This window comes from Copadichromis virginalis, linkage group LG5, assembly GCF_057382275.1.
Source record: "Copadichromis virginalis isolate Kocher_CV1m ecotype Utaka linkage group LG5, C_Virginalis_male_GT1.1, whole genome shotgun sequence".
Lineage (NCBI taxonomy): Eukaryota > Metazoa > Chordata > Actinopteri > Cichliformes > Cichlidae > Copadichromis > Copadichromis virginalis.
In genome coordinates this window covers 18,742,929-18,757,594 of record NC_140622.1, presented here as the reverse complement: position 1 = coordinate 18,757,594, position 14,666 = coordinate 18,742,929, and the positions used below count along the sequence as shown (strand labels likewise).

The 14,666-nt window shown below is 38.4% G+C and overlaps 2 protein-coding genes across 2 annotated transcripts; one reads left to right on the top strand and one right to left on the bottom strand.

Moving 5' to 3' along the window:
- Positions 1–11: 11 nt before the first annotated feature.
- LOC146709446 (translocon-associated protein subunit alpha-like) lies at positions 12–5,829 on the bottom strand. The gene is made up of 9 exons (XM_085456372.1): positions 5,688–5,829; positions 4,731–4,849; positions 4,561–4,654; positions 4,265–4,392; positions 2,312–2,446; positions 1,833–1,909; positions 1,332–1,410; positions 1,044–1,137; positions 12–925 (listed from the first exon to the last, which is right to left on the bottom strand). The coding sequence occupies exons 1-9, from the start codon at positions 5,755–5,757 to the stop codon at positions 861–863; spliced, it is 861 nt and encodes a 286-aa protein (XP_085312498.1). The 5' UTR covers positions 5,758–5,829; the 3' UTR covers positions 12–860.
- Positions 5,830–8,911: 3,082 nt separating this feature from the next.
- LOC146709445 (uncharacterized) lies at positions 8,912–13,602 on the top strand. The gene is made up of 6 exons (XM_085456371.1): positions 8,912–9,070; positions 11,161–11,277; positions 11,631–11,664; positions 11,757–11,818; positions 11,904–11,995; positions 12,787–13,602. Exons 1-6 carry the CDS (start codon positions 9,040–9,042, stop codon positions 13,033–13,035), a joined length of 585 nt encoding a protein of 194 aa, XP_085312497.1. The 5' UTR covers positions 8,912–9,039; the 3' UTR covers positions 13,036–13,602.
- The last annotated feature ends 1,064 nt before the right edge of the window (positions 13,603–14,666 follow it).

The window sequence follows — 14,666 nt, the reverse complement described above, 5'->3', positions numbered from 1 at the left end:
CACAAAGATAATCTGAGTAAATACAGCCTTTTATTGTTTTTCAGAAGGCGTTGCATCACAAATACTGACATACAGCGTGACAGACCGCATCACTAACACTGACTGAATGCTCTGCTCAGGAGTAAGGCGGCAAAATTGACTTGCACAGACACTGAGACACATGGTTTCGACATTTGCACTTGCAGCTGCCACTGTACCACTTTAAAAAACATAAAATCATTAATGGACGTTATGTGTGAATCATGTGTGGTAATTAAAAAAAAAAAAAAAAAAACGGCATTTTTTGCAAGAGACCAGATAAGGCAGAGAAGGGTTTGATGATAGAGAAGACTGTGATATTTTCATTGTTATTATCGGAAATAAAATAAAAAAAAAATAAATAAAAAAAAGGAGTGGCAATAAACTCAAATTCAACCCTCTTCAAGAAGGCAGTTCAAGCCAGCCCTTGTAATCTTAATTACCGATTGTCTTATTTTTCCCATTACATCTCTTTCTTTCTCTCTCACACACACACACACACACACACACACACACACACACACACACACACACACACACACACACACACACACACACACACACACACACACACACACACAGATACAAAAGTCCCTTTAAAATGAGCCACAGTTCAGTCTTCTTAGTGTTTAAATGGTCATGGTCCAATGAGAGCACAGGATCCTCTCAGCATGTAATACCTTGAGACTGTATCGAGCTCCGATTCTCAAACATAAAAAAAAATCTGCTTCAAAAACTGAATTCCAGACATTTGCATTCTTTGTAAATTTGAACTGAGTTATTGTTGCGAGGTGTTCTGAAAGTTTGATCAAGATTATAACGACAAAGGGAAGCCAGCACGTTTATTGGTCTGTCCCAGCCGCCCTCTTGGTTCGTTTCCGGGGGGATGCTTTAGGGGAAGCCTTGTCTGAAACACAGGAAGTAAAGATCAAATACTCAGAAATCAAAATCACAGTAAGAAAACAAAACAAAGCAGAGGGTGAGTGGAGCAGTGTAATCATAACAGCTGGGCAAAATGAACTTACTCATGGCATTAAGAGTCTCCTGAGGAATCCAGCTGATGTCCACATCATTTATTCCAGCAGTGCCCTTTTCTATTTTCACAGAAAGCCTCTTTTTCTGCAGAACACACACAAAGGTAGAAAGACCACATTATGTCATGTTAAATCCAATTTATTCACCATCATGCTGACTTTACCAGAAACATTTCTTCACATTTACACTGATTTACAAAGATGCGCCTCATTTCATCTAATAGGCAGACAAAATATCCTTAGATAAAAACAGAAAAGCCAGGGATGACGAGCACATACCGTCCTCGAGTCCAGGACCTGGTACATCCCGAAGAGCAGCAGGGATACCAGTCCCGCCAGGAACACGTACATAAACATTCTGCAAATAAAAGCAAAAACTCCAAGTTACAAATACACAAGAGCACAAAAAACAAGAAGAAGCCAGATTTCTCCATTTATCAACCTCGATTGCAAATTTTATGTTCGATTTTTTTCCCCAGAAGGAATACGCCGTCTTCAGCTCGACTAATATTTCTGCCAACAGTTTGCACGTCTTACACCAGCAGCACAATCCTGGCTGCGAGTCTCTTTGTGACAATTTCACACCTCCTTTTGCAGGTTTGTACATGTAGTGCAATCTTCTGGGAGAGCTGCAGAGAGCCGGATGTGCCAAAACGACGTGACAAATACAATTTTGGACATTTCCATTTTTCTTTTTCTCCAGTGGAATTAAAAAGACACAAAACACTTCATTTGCGTTTTCAATTTTGCCTTTACATAATAAAAAGCAGAAAAGCTTACGTTTCTCCATCCAGTCCCTCTTCTCGTTCAGTGATGGTGACAGTCTGGTTGTAAACGGCAGTCTGGAACACGCTGCCCTAAATTTATTTTTTACAAAAGAGAAGTCAAAAGACAAACAGGGAAAACAAAATTTAGGAGCTTCTCTTTAAAACGTGTCATTAAAATGACTCAGTATTTGTTAATAGTGCAGAAAAAAGCAGTCAAAGCTCAGCAGGGGGAAATGTTGACAGTAAGGACCCTCCTGGAAATCCAAATTATGGGAGAGAGAGAGAGAAAAAAAAAGTTGCTAACAAAATGTAGTGCTGATGAAGATTTCTTCAAGGCTTTTAATATTCATGAATCATGAATAATCATTAGGTGTGCTGTGAAAAATATTCCTGACAGTTACTGCCTGATATCTTCACATTCTACCCCCTCCCACCTTCTCTCAGTAAAAACAATAAATAAATAAACTTTTAAAACAATAACACTTATTTTACCTCAGTGTCTTGATAGTTGAGCAGGATTACAAGTCCAAATGGGCGACCGGCCATTGGCTGTGCTGGGATGAAGGAGTACTCGAAGGAGGCCTGAGCTTGTGGTTTGACGACAGTGTTCAGGGGCAAAGCTGTGAACTATAAACACACAAAACACTAAGAAATCATTTTCTGAAAGTATGACATGAGCTAGTTTGGTTTCCTCAGTTAACCTAACATCAGCGTCTTTAGACAAAGCTGGGGTACCCGGAGAGAATCCGGGGAGAATGTGCAAACACCACACGAAACGCTCCGGGAACCTGGAACCCTCTTGCTTTGAAGCAACAGTGCTGATCTCTAACACCGTGCTGCCATTTCTGAGGTTTCATTAAAGCTAAACAAAGTAGCCTTTGCTAGTCCCAGAAATGGGAAATTCACAAATGAAGAGAGCATGTGCACAAATATAATAAACATCATTTTACTTTAATGTTTCTGCATCATTCAGATATTTAAGTTGTTCTGTTACACAATTCAGTGTGGAGTTCATGTTCTTCCCTGAGTCTGTGTGGGTTTTCTCAGAGTACTCTGGCCTCCACCCACAGTCCAAAGACATGTGGGAGTTAGTGGGGTTCGGTTAACTGGGGATTATAAATTGCCCATAGGTGTGAATGTGAGTGTGAATGGCTGTCTGCGTGTTTTAGCCCTGCAACAGACTGGCGACCGGCCCAAGAGGTCACCAGTCTGTCGCCCTGTGGTAGCTGGGATAGACTCCTGCCCCTGCCACGATCCTGAACTGGATAAATGGAAGAAAGGATGGATGTACAATCCCACCCTTAACATTTTTTTTACTTTATTTTTCATTAAGACATGAAAGGAATAGAGAGTGTTTATATGTATTTTTTCAGCATTTCTCAACATTCAAGAGAATAAAACAGAAGTAATGAACATAGGAAATAAAAAAAGAATTCAAAGAAACCTAAACCCTGATATAAACTCAGGGAAAGTCTTGCCATAAACGTATGTTTAAAGGTTTAAAGGCATGACTTAAAAAAAAGTGACCAACCATGTCAACCAGGTTGTTCCAGAGTTATGAGGCGCTCAGTGCAAATGCTCTCACCTTAGGGCTGTGCGATATGACCAAAATCTCATATCCCGATATAAGACATCTATCGTCTGATAACGATATAAATCACAAAAATTTAACATTTTCTGTAAATTCTGTGAATCTCAGGCAGCTCGACTTGCGTGAAATGTTTCCAGCTGCGTGTCATGTACCTGGAGTTGAGTGTTTTAATTGAAACTATACATTTTTAGACATAAGTTGTAACGGCCGCTGTTTTCTTTGTGAGCATTTATTACACGGCGTGCTGCGGGGAAAAGCCTGTTCTAACGTTTGAGTCTAAGGTTTATTTTTTAGCACCTGGCGGCTCTTTTTGCTCCTCATCCGTTAATACGTGATTCAGTTTATTTTGAAAAGTCTCAACAGGATGTTGAGCTTTATTATGAAAGGTTTATGTGGAACATAAACAAGCGGACATGCGATGGTTTTACCGTTGCTGTTGCTAACGACAACGCATAAAAACAGGCGATTGTCTGTCAGTAGTGTGTTTATATTAAATATAAGAGAAAGAGAGAACTTTAAGAAATTAATATAGCCACTACAGTGACCATCAAAACGATTAAAAAATATTGCCGTAAACAGTTTATTTTGCGACACCATGAAACAAACGATAGCGTAAAATGAAACGATAGACATTTTTATATCGTCATCCGATATATATCGTTATATCGAACAGCCCCATCTCACCTCTTACATTTTATATACTGGTGCATGTGGTAGTTAGAGGTGGAAGATGTACACCATGAGCGGCCTTAAAGGCAGCCAATAACATTTAATTTCATAGCTAAATCTCTTTAGTTATGAACTTTTTACATTAACATTTTACAGCAGGATATGCGGCACATTGTGTCACTTACATTTTGGATGAAGAACTGGAAGTCCTGGGGATAACGAAAGGAGGCCTCCAATGACTGAACGGTGAACTCCTGACTACCCTTGTTGGAGAAACCCACCAGGAACCGCACAATTTCATTGGCAGGAAACTCTAAAAGTGTCATGACCAGAAGTAAATAATGAATAAAAGTAAAAACACAAATGTGAAGATACCATGTGTTTAACACGGCCACAAAACTGGCTTCTACACCATGAAACAACTAATTAAGCTTTTTGCTTTAGTTTTCTAGCAATTATTAACAAAACCAGCGAGACCAACCTTCTCCCGTGGTGAAGATGATCGTCGTGTCGGCATCAGGGTGAGAAGCTAACAGTTTATCCGCCGCTTCGTCGGAGTCATCTTCGTGTCCTTCCTGATGACACACACAACTTTACATTGTAAAACCACCACTAGTATGCCTAATCGTGCTGCGCCATCACTGTACATACCGAGGTTTGCATCTGATCCTCTTCAACAAGGACATCTTCATCATCTTCCTCTTCATCTACTGCAGCATCTGAGTCCTCGACAATGTCCTCGGCCGAGTCTGAGTCGGCATAAACGTGGCCTGCGAGTCAGAAGCCACAGTGAAGACATGAATGGATTACGGGAATGATGCTGGTTAACACACATGAAAAATGTTTTAGCAGTTTTCATATGACAATCTGAGCTTGTAATCTTTGTTAATTCAGTGTGTAAAACAGACAAGAAAGTGCTGCATTTGGCCATCATCGTCACACAGACAGTATTTATTTATTTCATAGCAATTTATGTCAGATTATGTCTGTATCAAGTCACGTGATGAAGTGATAGATGGTTATTTAAAGAAGAAAAGCAATGGAAATGTGGGCGAAAATCTAATATACACTTAAGCAAGGAAAAATCAAATAAAAAGCGGTTGTAATAAATCTGGCAACCTTGCCTCCAATTTCAATGAAACAGGAGCAAAGACACTTGAATGTGTGTCAGCAGGGCAGAAACCAGCAGAGCCAAACAGTACGAACATCTTATCTATGGTGACGTGTCCCAGAAAAGAGAGGGAGCCTCCAGCTGCTCTTACATCCTCGGCCACTTCATACATTCGTATTAAAAAGCTGCTCTGTGGCTCCAAAGGGAAACTAAACTTTGCGCGACGTGTATATATTTCTTCTTACGAAGAAAAAGACCGCTTTTTCTTTAATTCACAACAAAAGCGACAGACTATTGTATATCTCTAGATGTTTAAGAATAAAACCTGCCTTATATTCACGTTAGCAGCTGACCCAGCTGTGGAGAAAGCTGTCGGATCGCCCCGTGACTGTGCCACGTCAATATGTTAGGCGAAAAACTTCTGACCAGCAGCGGAGTGAGGCTACAAATGTATCTGCCTGCTTTCAAGTGAAATAAATACATAAATAAATGCTTACCAACTGATATCAGACCGCAGGGGAAGGCCAGGAGAAAAAGCAGCAAAAGTTTTGATGTGAAGTTGAACATGTTTGCAGAGGTGGAGGCTGAAGTTAGTACCACATCAGCAGTTTGAGGAGTAGAGGACGGGAGCTGAGGAGGGGGCGGGGTAAGAGGAGTTCTTCTTCTTCTCCATGTTTCATGGCGCATGCGTAGAGCTTAGTGGTGCATTACCGCCACCTAGAGGAAAAACAAACAAACAAACTTTGTAGCGTGGATGAAGTGGAGCCACGTCGTCCATCTTTAACACCGTCGTTGGGCTGGATGTGGATGTGAAGTAGACTGTGTATAACAGCTGTTTGTTTTCAGGGCTTTTTATTTTGCACCAGCATCTAAAACGTTAATAACAGGAACATTAAGTTGAATCACCATGTTTTTATGAAGGGCCAGGGGCACACGAATGGAGGTGGGTGAGGCATTAAAATCCCTTGATTCGCATTAAGGCTAAATATAATCCAAAAGCTTAATGTATATGACAGTATATGACAGGCTACACCGTGACATGTCTGTGTTGCACATGAGGCTGCACAACAGTTGTGACCCTGTGTAAAATGTAAATAAATGTAAATGTAAATTGTCTTGTTGAAATATGCATTACTGATTTTCAGCCTTGTTCTTTGCGAGGTCTCCAGATTATGTGAATCTTTTGATGATGTTGTGGACTGTAGATTAGGAGGTATTCAGTCTTCTCATTTTATGATGAACATTTTATGCACTTTATTTTGAAACTGTTCCACATTTTGTAGACACAGTTCTCTGCAAACTGTTGAACCTCTGCCCATCTTTAGTCCCAACATTTACGTTTCCGCCCTTTTCTTGCTCCTGTCCTAACTTTTGTGGGATGTGTTGCTGCCATCAAATTCAAAATGAAAATATTTTTCATGAAATTGTATCAGTTTAAACATTTGATGTTTTCTGTTTTGTCGTAATATAGGTTCATGAGATCTGCAGATGTTGGCATTCTGTTGTTACTTACATTTTTCGCAGGGTCCTAACTTTTTTGGAAGCGGTGTTGCACAAGACATGTACATAGATTTCTACATCAATTTCTAACACTGGGACTGACTTTGATAAACCACACTGAGTGACAAGAGGGTAGCCAAAGGTAGACAAACCAGAAGATAAAAAAAATAAATTAATTAATGTCTGCATAGCAGATAGCATGGTGGTATCTCAAAAACTCTCTTAATACAAGTGAAAACCTCTGCAGTTGTTTACAACGGAAAGTTTCTGACGCACTGTGGTTAATGTGGCTTTATGTGTTTTTGACCGGTGTACCTAACTATAACACAAGCATTCCCACAACTGTCAGTTTTAGTTTCCTTCGTCTTATTTGTTCCTATTAATAAATACACTGTAGCATTAGAATGATCCTATAGGTGGAGAATATAAGCAGCGGGATGGAGTAACACAGCTAGGATATTATACATACAGTGTGATGAGCAGCGCTTCAGTTAGTCCATTTAATTAACAGTGTAACAGCTCTTTCTGCGCCATTCCTTTTAACAAATTATGAAAAGATCTCACATTTTGGATTTGCCTGGTTGAGCAGATCCATGACTTTAAATATCTGCTTGAGTGCAGTGGTATAAAGGTGGACATGCTTTAACCTATAGCCCACACTCCTTGCAGAAGAATAACTCACCCAGTGTTGGGTGGGATAGCTAAGACAGCCTAAATGTCTTGAGCCACTCTTTACTGAATTTTCATCCATGTCAGATGTCAGCACCAGTAACTTTTGAATCAATGTTTAAACCGAAAATAACTCAGATGCCCAAAAGGATGATTGGAACAATCCTTCCCACATCTGGTTTAATTTAATATTCAAAATGTGACACTTTATACACAGAAGAAGGCAAATAAATGACTGCACTGCTGTCTGCGTGTTCAACCCACGCTTCCTTCAGTAAATGGACCGTGAGAGTCTTATCATTTGCTCCTCTCATCCTGAACTAGTGTTCAGCCTGCTGACATGGGGCTGATCAGCAGGCTGCCAGCTCCTGCACATTTGTATGCAGAAGATTTAGGAGCTGCAGTTCAGCACTATAAATGAATCCTGAAGAATGATTGCTGAACCGGGTGAAATTAATTCCCAGAATGTATGCAAATATTCGTCTTACGTCTGACAGTGATTTGAACAAACCGAAAGCCAAATACCAACAGATTTATCTGGATGATATGAGAATAAGATGCTAAGAGAGCTAAAAACTCATATTTTACCCCCAAAGTGACCAAAACTAGGATGTGACTTAAAAAACTGGGCCTCTGGTTTGTAAACACATCCATTAACACCTTCTTGCTGCTCTAATTCCTGTTGTCTGATGTTGCAGCTATGAAATATGAACCACTAATTTAAGGTGTGTGTTGCCAAGTAAAGAGGTCAGCATGAAAAAGTTAAATCAGTGAACACCACCATGTGCTGAATGTGTCAGACTGTTACCAGAATAATTGGTTAACCTCACTTTCTGTCATGGCCACTGGCATATTTTTGACCCAGCAGCTCACGACTGACTTTAAAGATATATAAAGACATCTGCAGGATTACAACAAAGATACCATTTATTTTGGTTTATGACTTGATCCATTACTTTGACAGGATGCTTCCAAGTTCCATCACTGACATCTGTTACCTCATATGTCTAAATTTCCTAGTCGTTTGCACTTATTAAACACTTTTCTTTCTTAAAGGTCGTAGTTAGCATTTTTATTTTTTTAATCTCATTTTATTATTATTTATTTTTCATATACAAATCACTGCTTTTCATGGATTCTTTTATCTGTATGCATACATGTGTAAAAATCATAACCACTGGAGTTTGTGCTGTAGTAGTTACAAATATTTGTCCCCACTAGAAATGTTTTTATCTCCACGGAGAGAATTTGCTCTCATTCTTAATATGTTGTCACATAGTATCCAGATGTTGTGTGAAATAATTAAAGGATTATATTTAGTGCCTCAAAGATAATTAAATGTCTTTTTCAGGATATTTAAAGTAAAAAGGATATATCCCCTTAAATCAAACGTGTTCATGTCGTATTCCTTAACACTGAAAGGGCAGGTCTTCAGCCTTGGTACCTGATCTGTCTTGTAGTCTAAAAAAAGTTTGTGGTTTTCTGCAAAAGCACACATCCTGTAACAGTCCTTTAAGAAAAAAAAGCAAACACGCTGGTGTCACATCATACTGCGTGAGCACAAACATGCAGCGAGTTCTGTAGAACTGCTTGTCAAAGACAGAGTACAGGTGTAAAAGATTTAGTAGACGTTTGTTTTCAGAGTATAGTTTGGATTGTCCTTGGTTAAACTTCACTGCCATGGCAGAAAATTGCAGCTCCACTCAGCAAGGTAAGTCTTGAATGAAGATACAAACATCGTTAGATTTCACAGTAATGTAAGCCAAGAGTTTTCCTTAGAGTTAGATCAGGTTTTACATTATTTATAAATAAAGATGGTTAGTGTTAGTGCTTGTGATGCTTCTTATGTTGCTTTTATATTGAATTAAGCTTTACTGGTTTGACTTTAGAGGGAGTAAAAAAGGTTGATTTTCATATCAGATTGCATTTTGATTAGCAGCTTTTGTGGGACTTCCCCATCTTTTCTGTTATTGCTCTAACAGACGTTTAACAGAATCTCAGTACTTTCCAGATGTAATTTTAAAGTTTTGAAAAAATAAAGTGCTGAAAAATAAACTGTATGCTGTCTGGCACAATGTGACAAAGATCATTCCAGGAATTAAACTACACTGGGCACACCAATAAGCTTATAAAGAGATGTAATTAATATAGCGCAGAACTGTTCAGCTTGTTGGTTCCCTAGCAGTTGCAGTTTCTCATGTGGCACCTTGGGAAAACTAACCGCCCACCCCTGCCTGAGATGCTGCCGGAGAGAGAAACATATCCAAAATTAGAGTCAGTAGGACTTCAGCCAAGGGGGCAGGAGCTGGATGATAAAAATGTTTCCAACTTTGTTTTTAAATCAGTGAATAGTGCTTTAAATAACTGATCACAGCAACCAAAAACAAACAAAGAAAATCCCCCAAAACTGAGCTTACTAAAAGGTAGGTTTCTTTTATACACAGCTTCTCCCACGCCTTCACAGCTGACAAGTGAAGTGTCTGTTGTGTACAGACTCACAGCATTCTGATTAAACAGAATGCTGTGAGTCTGTACACAAGGCATCAGCCGCTCAGAGGCATCAGCAGTTTAATTAGGACGGTGCAGTTTGCCCAAAGGCAAAAAGCAATACTGTGTAAGATCGTAGAATGTGTCTCATTTTAATGAGGCGATGCATTACCAAAGCTAAATTATTTATTTAGATTTGTAACAGAGATCCTATGCACCAGATATTACTCGGGCAGAATGTGGACCCATTTCCACCACTGCAGAGTCCAAACACGTTAAAGTGCTCCTTCGTTCACGGTGCAGATGAGCAAAATTCAGCTGAAAGTTATACGAGATATTGCACACCACAGCTACACAGTTAAGAGTTACAGTTACAGTCAGGCTTTTTATGTGATTCAGTGGCAAACCAAAAACCAACAGTGTGTCGACTGAATGTTTTAACTCACTAGAGATCGATGAGGCTTCAGGAACATGTTAAACATAGTATATCAAAAAGCACTGCAAATGGTTTCTGGGGTAGGAAATGCGCCCAAGATGCTTTTGCTCGGTCTGTATTCCTGCAGCAAACATTGCACACATCACACATCCATGCATGCAGGTTTCTCAGCAAAACCACATTTTCTGCTGCTCAGTGCTGGTGTAGATGTATTGCTCAAGGACTCTGATGCTGTGCATGTTTTCACATTTTGCTTTATTGCCCAATTTCCTTCAGCATTGTTTGAACAATCCACTTTCAAGCATGTACCTCTAGTTCTGCATTTTTTAAAGAGATATATAAAAAAAACAATTTTTATTTTGTTTATTCATATTTTAAAAACTTTACATGATGCATGGATGGTTATTCTTCATTAATATTGTTATTATCAGTAGTAGTCACTTAATTTAATATCTGTTTAAAATGTGAACTAAAGAGGGAAAAAAAAGGCGTCCCAAATTGCTAAAATTAGCTTTCTGTGTTGCGTGGTGCAGTGATGAAGCACAGCACTCACTTTGTGAGTAGGGTATTTCTGTGTGAAGCTAAGTCATTTTCTCACAGTGCTTCCATTTCTTCCCACATTCAATTCACAATTCATACACATTGCATTAAGTTGATTGTGAGCTCTACAATGAGCACATGTGTAAATGGTAGGCAGTGGATGGATGGACAGAAAGTTAAAGACACAGCTATGTAAAAAAAACTGTCTTTTGATTTTTTAAAAACATACATAGCAGTTTTCTGTCGTCATGCATGAGATTAACTATGAGGTCAGTGAGTGTTGCTCAAACATAGTTTATTAATTTAAAGTGACTCATATTTGTTTTTCTTTTTTCTAGCTTCACAGTTGGGTTGTTTATCTAAGGAATTACAAGCGACCTTAGGAGTTCTCAGTGCAGCGCTGATCATCTCACTGGCATGGAATATTTTTTGTTGTGTATCAAAATTTGGCTCAGGTAATGACATTATTTACTCTATCCTCACTCAAAAAAAAAAAAAAGATTCTTCACCCACAGTAAACATGACACTATAGTTTGAGTAAAATGCAACTGAAATATATTATCAAAGAGTTGTTTATTCTAATACTCAATTATTTTAAAAAAAAAGTGCTTGTATAAACTGAATGCATATCAATCAAATACATTTGATTTGACCAGATTTAATTAAATGTAACATTTTTACATTTTACCTGTAACAAAAATACATCAGAAATCCAAATGCAAGTTAAAGTCAGCATTTTATGGGAATTAACACAAAACCCCCTGAAAACAATCCAGTTGTGAATATATTCATCTTTATCTTGTATTAGGAAAATGGAGATGTCCACTGAGAAGACGGCAAAGGTGTGTAGCGTGGTTTTTATTGTTAACAAATTACAGTAAAACAGATCTGCATGTGAAGAACTCCGTTTTCCTTTCTGTGTTCCCAATTTTAGTCAGAGCTTGAGGCAGATGGAAGAAAATCCTATTTATGGAAACGTAAGCTACCTGCAAACAAGTAGGTGCAAGCGGTCGTGCGTCTGGCTGTGCACATGCTTTAGTACACTTGTATCAGATTATAGCGTGATGATATTTCTCCACAGGCGTAACTTTGTTAACAGAAGACAATCCCCCTCACTCATCACTCAGCTCTTCAAATGGGAAGTATCAGCGGAGAGTCAGATCAGACTTACAGGTAGATTCTTTGAAACTCTTTGGTTTGAGATCGTTTATTCTGGCTTGACTTTGGGCTCTCTGTCTGTTCATACAGGTTATTAAACCTTCATGACAATATCTCTCCAGAAAAAGTAAAATACAGCTGTATGATATTAGATTAGGTAATAGTAGGAACATGAAAAGTGGTCCTCTAGCATAGGTCAGTCTAGACCTACTAACCCATGGGTGTCAAACATAAGGCCTGGGATCCAGAATTGGCCCAGAAAAGACTCCAAACTGGCCGCCTGGCCCAATGTGAAGAAGGGCATAGCTTTATTATTTTTAATTGTTATTTAATTTTTAACTCTCAGTTTTATATCTTTTCATGCCAATAAAGGCTTCTCCAGTGCCAGTGATAATAAACCAATTAAACCAAAGTAATTAAATAATAGCTAAATGATTAAACGATGAAAAAAATATTATTATTTTAAAATATCTACTAAGGAAATTTCTGTTGTTGTTTTTTTTTACAGTGGGTCCACAGCAAAAAATTTTTTAAAAAGATGAGGAAAAGCACATATGTATTTCTTACAATTTAAAAGCATAGAGTTGCACTCACAGATTTCTTTCATCTACTAAAGCAGCATTTCTTTATCACATAAGAAAATTGAGATGTACTGTTGAAATTACACTTCTTTTTCTTATATTAAAACATCGCAAGCATTAAATTTAGTTAGTTAAAAGTCTTTTCACAGACAGAAAGGAGAGTTTTACTAGTTCATTGCATTGAAGTGTGATCATGTTTACATTGTTTTTTGTTTCTTCTTCCAGTCCAAAAACCACGACTGCTATGCCAACCTGACCTTAAAGGGCCCCAGGCTGCAGGCTGGTCACAGCTGTCCGCAGATACAGTACTCAGATGTAATGCAGTTAGGGGAGCCACCGGAGTCAGAGAAGGAGGATGACGGTAACACGGACGCCCTCTCCACCGTGTCTGATCTGTATGCTTCCGTGCAAACTCAGCGAACAAAAACCATTGACTCTGCAGACAATGAGGAAGGCTATGCCAACCATCTCTGAGACGTGCACAGCTGCTGATGCTGAGATGACTCAAATGGCTGTTTTTTTTTTCAGGCCCAATCTGTCACCACAGGATGTCAGTGTTTATTATTATATGAAAAATGGAAACGCGTCTGTGCAGTTGTGAAGTAGAGAAGTGCTGCACTTCTCTGATTCATTGGCTCTCAAACTAGTTAACTAGCTAACAAGAGGACGGGACCCACAATTTCAAACAATTATTAATAATAAACAGGATCCGAGTGGATTTTTACTTAAATAAAGCTCAGAGTAATAGCATTCACAAACTCTTTTTGGGTTTGTTAAATTAAAAAGAAAAGAAAATTCATGTTCTTTTAACTCCCCGACAGTTTGAGAATCACTGCTCTCCTGAATGTGAAAGTTTTAACATAAAATGTGTATTTTATGTAACATTTCAATGACATTTTTTGGTGGACCTGTTTTTTGATGGTGCATTTGAAAGCTAATTAAGTACAACATCTCTATTTTTGTTTTTTTGTTTTTACAAAATGACACAGTAATTAATTTTGTAATATTTGCTCTAATAAAATAAATGATTATCTAAGAGTGCTCCAGACAAGCTTTTGTATGCTTAACAATATATTCCACTTATAATAAGTGAGTAAGTAGTTTTTTGACACTTGCTTTTCAAGTCATAGCACATTTAATATTGTGTAATAAATCCCTTTTCTTCTCTTTGCTTTTAACTTGGTAAGAATTCTTTTAAAACAACTTTCTTCTGCTGTGTCAATGTTTAACCCTGTGAAATGAATGGGTCACTGAAAAGACCTAAAGCAGCATAAAAACAACAACAACACAGAAATAAAATGCAAAAGAAATTTTACTTTGTGTAAACCAAGAATTAATATCAGTTACCATCACTTAATTTCTTTAAAGTCCTTTGGTTGCGACATTAGGCTTCTTGGATTAAAGGTCACTTAGGTCTGTACTTTGCATTTATTGGAGAGCCTTATTTAAGGCAGTGGTAGCATTTACCCTTTGAACAATCAATGCTTGAGATAAGAGTTTCTAAGAGCTAATGGTAATTGCAGTACAGTTGAAAAATTATCATCCATAAGAGTGAGCCTCACGGCTTCCATTTATTTTAAGTAGGTGCTGCTCATCAAATGTAGTGTTTTCACTGACCATCAGCTAGTGGGGCTACCTCTATAAAAACAAATGCTATGAAAATGTGCTGGTCTAGAACATTCAGGTTTGTGATAACATAATCTTCCCAGGAGTGGACATCCCATCAAACTCACAACGCGGTCAGACTGTGCAAGCTTCAGAGAACCTGCATGTCACTCTACAGGTAAAAGCTTCCTGTTTATAAAAACAATGCAGCAGCCAAGTTGCTTAGCTTTGCAAAGCTGCATCTGAACAAACCACAAGACTTGTGGAACAATGTTAGATACTTAATGCATAGCGCCACATTTGGAGAAACCCAAACACAGCATGTCAACACCAAATCCTCACATTAACTTCTCACAGTGTGCAAAGTCAAACTGTGTGGAGTGCAAGTAGTGGACCCAGGTGCAGACAAACCAACGTGTGGAAACCAACTTAATAGGAACAAAAAGTGAGCCGTTTAATTAGGCTGATAAAAAGGTACAAAAACAAAAATGGTAAATGGC

Bases quoted from the DNA above. Each gene is read 5' to 3' on its own strand.
- LOC146709445 (XM_085456371.1), top strand. From the start codon at position 9,040: ATGGCAGAAAATTGCAGCTCCACTCAGCAAG. The intron at 9,071-11,160 runs GTAAGTCTTGAA...TCTTTTTTCTAG, and splicing joins TTGCAGCTCCACTCAGCAAG to CTTCACAGTTGGGTTGTTTA. The intron at 11,278-11,630 runs GTAATGACATTA...ATCTTGTATTAG, and splicing joins TGTATCAAAATTTGGCTCAG to GAAAATGGAGATGTCCACTG.
- LOC146709446 (XM_085456372.1), bottom strand. From the start codon at position 5,757: ATGTTCAACTTCACATCAAAACTTTTGCTGCTTTTTCTCCTGGCCTTC. The intron at 4,655-4,730 runs GTATGTACAGTG...GTGTGTCATCAG, and splicing joins AGGATCAGATGCAAACCTCG to GAAGGACACGAAGATGACTC. The intron at 1,411-1,832 runs GTAAGCTTTTCT...TTTTATTTGCAG, and splicing joins GAGGGACTGGATGGAGAAAC to AATGTTTATGTACGTGTTCC.